This window comes from Oncorhynchus keta, chromosome 30 (genome assembly GCF_023373465.1).
Source record: "Oncorhynchus keta strain PuntledgeMale-10-30-2019 chromosome 30, Oket_V2, whole genome shotgun sequence".
NCBI lineage: Eukaryota > Metazoa > Chordata > Actinopteri > Salmoniformes > Salmonidae > Oncorhynchus > Oncorhynchus keta.
Genome location: NC_068450.1, coordinates 20,895,041 through 20,906,420, shown reverse-complemented (window position 1 = coordinate 20,906,420; position 11,380 = coordinate 20,895,041). Strand labels below are relative to the sequence as shown.

At 39.4% G+C, this 11,380-nt stretch overlaps 1 protein-coding gene across 1 annotated transcript in view; it reads left to right on the top strand.

Moving 5' to 3' along the window:
* The first annotated feature begins 389 nt into the window (after positions 1 to 389).
* The window catches only part of gpc4 (glypican 4), a 63,723-nt gene continuing 52,732 nt past the window's right edge, over positions 390 to 11,380 (top strand). Inside the window, exon 1 of the mRNA XM_052486886.1 lies at positions 390 to 1,106. Coding sequence (XP_052342846.1) covers positions 950 to 1,106 — 157 coding nt within the window. The 5' untranslated portion in view covers positions 390 to 949. The remainder of the gene's footprint in view (positions 1,107 to 11,380) is intronic.

The window sequence follows — 11,380 nt, the reverse complement described above, 5'->3', positions numbered from 1 at the left end:
CAAGTAGGTCTATATGTCTGCGTTTACACAGGCACACCAAGTCTGACATTTTCCAACTAAATTGTGTTTTGAGCAATCAAAACAGATATTTGCCAATAACTCCTGGTTTTCTAAACCCAGATCCATGTGCGTTTTGGCTGCTGGAGATCCCAGTGGCAAGAGCTTACTTAACGTCCGGTCCATGCTCCACCCCGGGCGTTTTGTGTTCCCAAGTCTTTGTCCGGAACTCAGTTTGTCTACTTCTCGCGTCCTCTTTCCGCTTTATTCGCCTCCTTCTCAAAACGCATTGGAGGAGAAGGTTAGAGGGGCGGGATCTCTGGCTTTCTTCTCCAATGGGGCGAGGAGAGAGGACGCGAGGAGTGTGCAATTGAGATTTTCCCTGGGACTTTGCTAGGCGTCTAACATCTGAGCTGGAGCACGCACATAATACAGTCCTGTCTGTAAAGCAACTGCAGCGCGCTGAAGACTGCAAAAACTTTTGGGTATCTCTACTTTCCATCGTCATTGGCCTTTGTGGGAACTGAAGTCGAGGTGGATGCAACTTAAACACGAACATTATAAAAATAAGTTTGGCTGCTTATTTAGAAAAGTTTGAAACCAATATTTTGTTGCCTGCTTTAAGTTTCTATCGGAGAGTCTGGAACTCGAAATACATGCTGAAGACAAACTCATACTCTTTCGCTTTAAAAAACAACTTTCCCTTAATTATTTATTTAGTCTTAATTGTTTAAGGTGGCCCAATCACGGCTGTGAATGAAGAATCCAGTTAGTCAACCAACTTGCTAACTTTTAGAACTTTCGTTGCCAGCGAAGTTGAAAGAAATCAGGGTCTTCATGAGGAAATTCAACGTGCTAGTTGAAACTCTGTCCTAGTAATAGCCTACAGCTGAGCGCCTTTCCCGTGTTTTTGCGTTGCGGTTATATCTCAAACTTTTATTTAACCGACTCAATGAAGACGATGTTAGTGTTCTCTACGGTTTACACATTTGCCGTGCTGTTTGTTTCGACGAAGGCTGAGCCCAAGTCGACAAGCTGCAATGAAGTTAGGGCTGCGTACCGTTCCAAAGGCTTCAACTCCAATGATGTTCCCAACAAAGGAATACACGGTAAATGTGCCTTTTAGATCATGTTAATTTGTTATTTCAACATTTTTTTTTGTTTAATTTAGGCCAGAACCATATGTTTCCTAAATTTGTTAGTCTGTCATTTAGGTTAGGTGTGTAGCCTACTGTCTGTGTTGTGACAATGATATTCATATAAAGTCATTTTTAAAACTACAAGGTTACAGTCAAGTAAACTTGTGACATTATCATGTAACGTTTGTGACACGCATTTGAAAATAATTTGATAGCCAAAGCCTATGTCAAACTTACCTGTCTTTCTACGATCTTCTTGAATGATTCACTTCACCAATAAGTGATCCTAGTATTAATGACAGATTTTATGACTTGATTTTAAAATAATTCAACTCCGACTCCTTCCTATAGGCTAAACTTCCGTAGCTGTTGCCTTATCTGCGTTTTTACCAGGCCTTTATTCTACAGCAAATATAAAACAGCAAATACTTGCCTCGTTCATTTACAAAAACACCTTTTGCTGATTTACAACATCAGGAACTAAAACAATACACACTCTGCAGTCCGGTACAAACAACAGTCCTATCTATGGGTTATTCCCTGGCTTCCGAAGTAGTGTCTTTGTGGCCCTTATTAGCCAACCTGCCGTGATTTGGAGAAAAACAAGGGGCATGTATTTGACATTAGAAGTCCATTTAGAGCATGCCATAGGCAATCTATCGGTGTAATAGTATATTTGATGTTTTTATTTGTTTGTAAGATAGACATATAAGTTAACTAGACGTTTGAGAAGGGTGACAAAAACCATAGCCTAAATCTTTTTACATCGTCCAATGTCTTTGTGCGAGTGACTCTACGAAGTGAACACTCAACAGGCTACACTTTAGTTAATAATCAGTATAGTTTCACTTCCTGTTGGAAGTCATGTACATTTTCGGTGAGATTCCAAATGGCCGTACAGGGGGGGTGGGAGGTCTGGGGGGCTTCTACGATGTTCCTCCCTGTGCCCCGCATACTTTAAATACCACCCTCCTCTCCTCCTTCCCCGTTTCAGTTTTTGGTCAATTTCATGTTTTGCCACTGTGTTGGAACTTTTAGTACATATTAGATTAATCTAAAATGTTGAATGTAGTTTTGGTCTCTTCTCCTTTTCTATAGAAGTAGCTAATGGATGTCACAGTATCTAGATCTTAACTTAGACATGGTCATTAGCATAGAATTAGGAATTAGACAGGATCTCTGGTCATCAGCATGTTGGGTCTTTGCGTCACCGAAGAATAGGATTCCCTCTATTCATGTACCTTATAGAAATCCCTGTTTTGTAACTGGAACTAGCCCGCCTATAACCTATTTATACTATGTCTGCCTTTTTCCTTTACCACAGGCCTTAGATTAACTGAAGAGTTGTCCTGTTAGCACCTTGATTTGTTTAAGCTGCAATATGTAACTCAACCAAATTCACATAGAAATGTGAGTTACAGATATTTCATTCTGATTGAAAGCAGGTTTAAGAAGCAGTAGATCTATTTCTATGCTTTCTATGCATATCTTTCATTTTTGCATCTTTTACTTTGTACACCAACTGAATTTTATTTTTTTGTTGCTTATAGTAAATATTTCAGTGGTTTAGATGGTAGAATGATTATCTACAGTATACTTAGTTTTTTTTGTCTCACACACTGAAATTAGGCTAACTATTAGAATATTAGCAACCTGCATAATGCATGTTTAACCTCTCTGGGATCGTTCGGGACGCTAGCATCCCACCTCGCCAACAGCCAGAAAAATTGCAGGGTGCCAAATTAAAAACAGAAATCTCATCATTAAAATTCTTCAACCATACAAGTATTTTACACCATTTTAAAGATACTCTTCTCGTTAATCCAACCACAGTGTCAACTTCAAAAAGGCTTTTCGGCAAAAGCAGAACACGTCATTATGTTAGGTCAGCAACTAGTCACAGAAAGCATTCAGCCATTTTCCAACCAAAGAGAGGTGTCGCAGAAATATAGATAAAATGAAACACTAACCTATGATGATCTTCATCAGATGACATTCCCAGGACTCAATGTTACACAATACATGTATGTTTTGTTCGATCAAGTTAATATTTATATCCAAAAACCTCAGTTTACATTGGCACCATGTTCAGAAATGCCTCAAACATCTGGATAAATTGCAGAGAGCCACATCAAATAACATAAATTACTCATCATAAACTTTGATGAAAGATGCATGTTTTGAATTAAATTAAAGATTAACCTGTTCTTAATGCAACCACTGTATCAGTTTTCAAAAAAGCTTTACGGCAAAAGCACAATATTCAATCTGAGAACAGGTTCAGCCACAAAAGCAAGCCATACAGTTACCCGCCAAATTGTGGAGTCAACAAAAGTCATAAATAACATTATAAATCTTCACTTACCTTTGCTGATCTTCGTCGGAATGCACTCCAAGGATTCCCACTTCCATAAGAAATTGTTTTTTTTGTTCGATTACGTCCATATATATGTCCAAATACCGCCGCTTTGTTCGCGCGTTTAGTTCACTATTCCAAAGGCACAACGGACATAAATATTTCTATTCATGAAAATCACAAGTGAAATATATTGGAACACAGCTTAGCCTTTTGTTAATCACCCTGTCATCTCAGATTTTCAAAATCTGCTTTACAACCAAAGCTAGATAAGCATTTGTGTAAGTTTATCGATAGCCTAGCATAGCATTTTGTCCAGCTAGCAGCAGGTAACTTGGTCACGGAAATAAGAAAAGCAATCCAATTAAATAGTTTACCTTTGAGCTTCGGATGTTTTCACTCATGAGACTCCCAGTTAGATGGCCAATGTTCCTTTTTTCCAATTTTTCCAATTCCAATTTTTATAGGCGAAATAGCTCCGTTTGTTCTTAACGTTTGGCTGAGAAATCGCCTGGAAATTTCAGTCACGAAAACGCCAAAAAATATTCCACATTAGCTCCATAATATCGACAGAAACATGGCAAATGTTGTTTATAATCAATCCTCAAGGTGTTTTTCAAATATCTATTCGATAAGATATCCACCGGGACAATTGATTTTTCAGTAGGACCGATTGGAATAATGGCTACCTCTGTATTTTACGCGATAATCACTCTGAGAGCCATCAGGTGACCACTTGTGCAATGTAGCCGCTTACGGATATTCTTCAACACAGATGTGTAAAACTACGTCACAATGCTGTAGACACCTTGGGGAATACGGAGAAAAAGTAATCTGGTTGATAGCCCATTCACTGCTCAATAGGGACGCATTGGAACGCAGAGCTTTCAAAAGATGAGTCGCTTCCGGATTGGATTTTTCTCAGGCTTTCGCCTGCAATATCAGTTCTGTTATACTCACAGACAATATTTTTATAGTTTTGGAAACTTTAGTGTTTTCTATCCTAAGCTGTCAATTATATGCATATTCTAGCATCTTGTCCTGACAAAATGTCCCGTTTACTACGGGAATGTTATTTTTCCAAAAATGAAAATACTGCCCCCTATTCATAAAGTTAAATGAAACTACAAACCTCAGATTTCCCACGTCCGGGTTGGATTTGTCTCAGGTTTTCGCCTGCCATATGAGTTCTGTTATACTCAGACATCATTCAAACAGTTTTAGAAACTTCAGTTTTCTTTCCAATACTACTGATAATATGCATATATTAGCATCTGGGACAGAGTCGCAGGCAGTTTACTCTGGGCACCTTATTCATCCAAGCTACTCAATACTGTCCCCCTGTCACCAAGAAGTTAAGATGTCACCTGATCTGTTTTTGACCAGACATGTTTAGAGAAAGTTGGTGTGACTGACATCCCCTTTATATTGTTATATTCATATTGTTGACATCCGTGCTACTACACTGAACACGAATATAAATAGATCCCAGAAATATGCACAAAAATCTATACTCATATTTTTTTCATTTCTGTTAGTTAGCCTTTCTCCTTTGCCAAAATAATCAATCCGCCTGACCGATGTGACATATCAAGAAGCTGCTTGAACAGCATGATCATTACACATCATTACACATGATCATTGCTAGAGTGAATTACGGCGGCAGCGTAGCCTAGTGGTTAGAGTGTTGGACTAGTAACCGGAAGGTTGCGAGTTCAAACCCCCGAGCTGACAAGGTACAAATCTGTCGTTCTGCCCCTGAACAGGCAGTTAACCCACTGTTCCCAGGCCGTCATTGAAAATAAGAATGTGTTAACTGACTTGCCTGGTTAAATAAAGGTAAAATAAAAAAAAAAAAACAGTAGTGAGTGCATACATTTTAATACTTTTTTTGCAGACACTGAAGAGTGGGACAACATTCCACAGACCACATCTACTCTATGTGAAGATGTGTCATGCTGCATGAGTCAAATGGGACTGGTTTCAGGAAACTAGGCGTATGTCGCGCGTCACCACTTCACAGGAGAGCCATTTGAACGTACATTTTTATCAATGTTTTTTTTGACAGAAATGCTTTCTTTTACGTGAACTTTCATGTGCCTTAATAACCAACTTGTATGCTATCTGTATATACAAATAAAATGGTTAAATCACAAGCCTAGTTGGTTTAGTCACAGAAAAAGGTCCGCAACCTTCCCACTAGTTATGATTGGCTGAGATAATGAGTGGGCTGGACATGCTGAGAGAAGTTCGGATTAGCCTACCATGTAGCGAGCTTCTGTCTGTAACATGAGCTGGTCAGTATGTGTAGGTTATCCTTTCTAGCATGGCTTTTTAGAAAGATCACGTAGTAGAACTGCATAAGTGTTGCTCTTCACTTTTTGGAGGACAGAGTTTTGAAATCAGTGGAATTAGTATGATAGTTAAGGTGATGGAGAGAATTCTGACATTTTGATTGCAAAAATGCAGACTGAGTCAAAGGGAATACAGAAGTCTGTTTTATATAAAACACCTGTCTTCGGATTTTATCTTCAAACTAAGGGAAACCATGGCAACTGACAGAGGGAAGCGTCCATCCATGTACAGTTGAAGTCGGAAGTTTACATACACCTTAGCCAAATACATTTAAACTCAGTTTTCACAATTTCTGACATTTAATCCTAGTAAAAATTCCTTGTCTTAGGTCAGTTAGGATCATCACTTTATTTTAAGAATGTGAAATGTCAGAATAATAGAGTGATTTATTTTAGCTTTTATTTCTTTCATCACATTCCCAGTGGGTCAGAAGTTTACATACATCCAAAAACCTATGTTAGTGCGTTTTCTTTAGTGATCCACTGGCTCAAACTCAGTCAAAACAATCTTACAAAAGAAAATCAAAATTGTATCTGTAAAGTTCAAAGAAACATGTCAAACGATGTTTATATACAATCCTCAGGTTGTTTTTTTTAGCCTAAATGATCTATAATATTTCAACCGGACAATAACTTCTTCAATAAAAAAGGTAAACAAGCAATGCACATGCGCCTGAAAACTCTTGTCACGGTAGGGTCCACTCGTTCAGACTGGTCTTACTCCCTCATTTATAAGAATACAAGCCTGAAACGATTTCTAAAGACTGACATCTAGTGGAGAGCATAGGAACTGCAAATTGAGTCCTAAGTCAATGGATACTGTAATGGCATTGACTAGAAAACTACAAAACAAAACCTACTTCCTGAATGGATTTTTCTCAGGTTTTCGCCTGCTAAATCAGTTCTGTTATACTCAGACACTATTTTAACAGTTTTGGAAACTTTAAAGTGTTTTCTATCCAAATCTACCAGTATGCATATCATATATTCTGGGCACGAGTAGCAGGCCGTTTAATTTAAGCATGCTTTTCATCCAAAATTCTGACCCTTGGGAGGTTAACAAGAAATGTGGGGAGTGGTTGAAAAAGGAGTTTTAATGACTCCAACCTAAGTGTATGCAAACTTCAGAGTTCAACTTTATATGGTTTAGATTAGCTAGCTAGCTACATTTTCAGATATGACATGTTTCTACTTTTGTCAGTCATTTTCAGTTCAAGTTAGTGTACTGTTAGCTAGCTAGCTAATGTTAGCTGGCTGGTTCGCTAGCTAACCTTGTGTGTGATCTGTGATATTATTAGTATCTCAGAGCCATTTGCATTGCAAGTTATAGCCTAATGTTAGCTAGCTAATGTTGAAGCTGGTTGGTTAGCTACCTGCAGATTCATGCAGGGTAATAACTTAAGGATTATGGTTAATTGTTAAGCTAGCTAGCTACATGTCTTAAGACTCCACGATGCAAGTAACCATTTCAATGGAATGTTCATGATGTCACTGCAACAACTGTTGATAGCCAGAGCAAATTTACCAGCTACGTCTATCTGCTCAGATTTCTGAGGACTCTGTGTGCCAGAGCACAGAAACTGAATTTCCAAATGCTCAATGGTCATTGAATATGCCTGTCAGTATACATTGGCAAAAAAGCTTAATTAAATTGTTGCCAGTAGCACAGTTGCATTCAATGCTCTGGATAACATTAAAAACAGCCTAACCAGCTCTTCTAGGGTGAGTAAAATGGTCAGTGAGCTGTTCTCTCGTTTGACTGGAAGTAGCTAGCAAGCTAGCCAACCTCAGTCAGTCAGTTAGCTTGACTGCTGTTATGTCAATGCTCGAATCAACCCTACTCTTTGACCAGATCATCCAGTGTGTTTGTGCTTGTTCTGAACACTCCGAGAGCAAAACATTCTGAATTTACGAAAGGACAATCTTACAGCACTCTGAGTTCACAAACGCCCGGAGTACACTCTGCCACTCAAAATAAAATTTGCTAACACGCCTGTAGTATAAACCAGCCTTTAGCGTTTACATCGTTTTTTAAATATATATTTTTTACATAACCTCACATGTGAATCCTTAACCTCTTGCTCTGACCTGACACGCAGGCGTCCCATCTAGACATCTGGAAATGCAAATGCGCTACGCTAAATGCTAATAGCACTCGTTAAAACTCAAACGTTCATTAAAATACACATGCAGGGTACTAAATTAAAGCTACACTCATTGTGAATCCAGGCAACAAGTCAGATTTTTAAAATGCTTTTCGGCGAAAGCATGAGAAGCTATTATCTGATAGCATGTAACACCCCAAAAGACCCGCAGGGGACGTAAACAAAATAATTAGCATAGTCGGCGCTACACAACGCACAAATAAAATATAAAACATTCATTACCTTTGACCATCTTCTTTGTTGGCACTCCTAGATGTCCCATAAACATCACTATTGGGTCTTTTTTTCGATTAAATCGGTCCATATATAGCCTAGATATTGATCTATGAAGACTGTGTGATCAGCGAAAAACATAGCGTTTTATAACGTAACGTCATTTTTTAAAATTAAAAAAGTCGACGATAAACTTTCACAAAACACTTCGAAATACTTTTGTAATGCAACTTTAGGTATTAGTAAACGTTAATAAGCGATCAAATTGATCACGAGGCGATGTATATTCTATAGCTGTATGTCTGGAAATAATGTCCGGGTAAATCTCAACCAAAATATCCGGTCGGAGACCGGAAGAACTGCGCTGCCTTGTGTCTGTTTGACCAAGAAACAAATCGTAGGCAAATGACAAGACTGTTGACATCGTGTGGAAGCTGTAGGTATTGCAACCTCGGCCCCATTTAATGTGGATCACATTTAACAATGGGTTGAAGTGGCGCATGGATATATTTTCCCATTTTCAGTGATCAGATTTTCCTGCACTTTTCGATGAAACGCACGTTCTGTTATAGTCACAGCCGTGATTTAACCAGTTTTATAAACGTCTGAGTGTTTTCTATCCACACATACTAATCATATGCATATACTATATTCCTGGCATGAGTAGCAGGGCGCTGAAATGTTGCGCGATTTTTAACAGAATGTTCGAAAAAGTAGGGGGTAGGAGTAACAGGTTAAAGAGATGGGTGGGGCTAAGGCTTTAGAGGGTGTGAACAATGCTGGATGGGTGTAGAGAAAGACCTCTCCAGTAGGTGTACCAAAACATTTTAAGGGCTGTTTTCTGAAACGTGAGGTTACAGGTTTATCAACTTCGAAGCATAGTTACTTTCCCATTGTTTCCCAACTGTTTGACATACAATTTTCTAGCCCTGATTCTCCACTTTTATTGAATGTTTAAAAACACCATTTCATAAGATCGAGCCAGTCGGTCACAAATGGTGGTCACACCAGATACTGAATGGTTTTTCTCATACATGCCTTAAAAAGATACAAATAATTTTGTGTCCAACAGATGCATATCTGTATTCCCAGTCATGTGAAACCCAATATAGAAGCCTGGGCCAACTTCAATGGGCACTCCTTTATCATCGATAGACTGAGATAATTGATCCAGGGAGAGTGACAAGGTCTACTCTTGCCAAATCGGGTTGGGGCTCTCAAAAATCAGAGGGGAACACAAATGCCCCTGCCTGGATTCAGTGTTTTGTGTTGCTAGGGAGAAGTGAAATCTAATTAAGCTCCCCTCCATTCTGGGCTCTGAGTTCTGCCCCACTTCATCTGGCAGTGAGTCAAAACATCTATTGTCTTTAACCCACATTTAAAACTGTCTTTCTGAATTGGTCCAGGCATCACTTTGGACAAGGCACACACAGCTATGTTACTATACTTGAGGAATTTTTTGGGACCAACAATTGATTCCCATTAACTTATTTTCCCTTACCCACTAAACCCTAATTCTAAACCTAACTCCTAAGCCCAAAACAGCCTTTTTACAATTGAGGACCAACTACTATTAATTTGAGTTGGTTTACTATTCTTGTGAGGACTTCTGGTATTACAGTAAAACTTGTACACACACAACAGACAATACAGTGCATTTGGAAAGTATTCAGACCCCTTGACTTTCTCCATATCTTGTTAAATTACAGCCTTATTCTAAAATGGCTTGAATTGTCCCCCCCATCAATCTACACATACTACCCCACAATGACAAAGCAAAAGCTACACCTACTGGAGAGCTCTTTCTCTCCACCCATCCAGCATTGTTGATTTCCGATTGTTATGAAAACTAATGACCTCAGTCGGCCATTCCGATTAATCGATGTTCAAGTCCGGGCTCTGGCTGAGCCATTCGAGGACATTGAGACTTGTCCCGAAGCCACTCATGCGTTGACTTGGCTGTGTGCTTTGGGTTGTTGCCCTGTTTGAAGGTGAACCTTCGCTCCAGTCTGATAACCTGCTCCAGAGCCCTCTGGACTTCATCGAGGACCTATCTGTGCATTGCTCCGTTCAGCTTTGCCTCAATCCTGAAGCGTCTCCCAGTCCCTGCCGGCGAGAAACATCCCTACAGCATGATGCTGGCACTGCCATGTTTCACCCTAGGGATAATGCCAGATTTCCTCCAGATGTGACGCTTGGCATTCAGGCCAAAAAGTTCAGTCTTGGTTTCATCAGACCAGAGAAAAGCTGGGCCTTTTGGCAAACTCCAAGTGGGCTGTCGTGCCTTTTACTGAGTGGCTTCCGTCTGACCACTCTACCATAAAGGCCTGATTGGTGGGAGTGCTGCAGAGATAGTTGTCCTTCTGGAAGGTTCTGCCATCTCCACAGAGGAACTCTAAAGCTCTGACAGAGCGCCAATCGGGTTCTTGGCCACCTCGCGGATCAAGGCTCCTATCCCCCAATTGCTGGTTCCAAACTTCTTGAATTTAAGAATGATGGAAGCCACCACGTTCTTGGTAACGTTCAGTGCTGCAGAAAGGTTTTGATACCCTTCCACAGATATGTGCCCTGACACGATCCTGTCTCTGAGTTCTATGGACAATTCCTTTGACATCATAGCTTCTGCTCTGAGATGCACTGTCAACTGTGGGACCATGTTCGTAGGTAATGGGTCTGAATACTTTCCGAATGTACTGTATGCATGACATTGTCTCATTGCCACCAGTTCCACTCTCCCTTTCCTCCCAGCGATTAATCAGCAAGGGTATTATTATTTAAGTACACTCAAATCTCAAGGGTATTATTATTTAAGTACACTCTAATTTCAAGGGTATTATTATTTAAGTACACTCCAATTTCAAGGGTATTATTATTTAAGTACACTCTAATTTCAAGGGTATTATTATTTAAGTACACTCCAATTTCAAGGGTATTATTATTTAAGTTCACTCCAATTTCAAGGGTATTATTATTTAAGTACACTCCAATTTCAAGGGTATTATTATTTAAGTTCACTCCAATTTCAAGGGTATTATTATTTAAGTACACTCCAATTTCAAGGGTATTATTATTTAAGTACACTCCATCCTCCTACGCTACATTCCAGGCAATTTGAGAAGTCCCTGGAAGTCTCTGCCTCACTGAAATAGCAGTGTT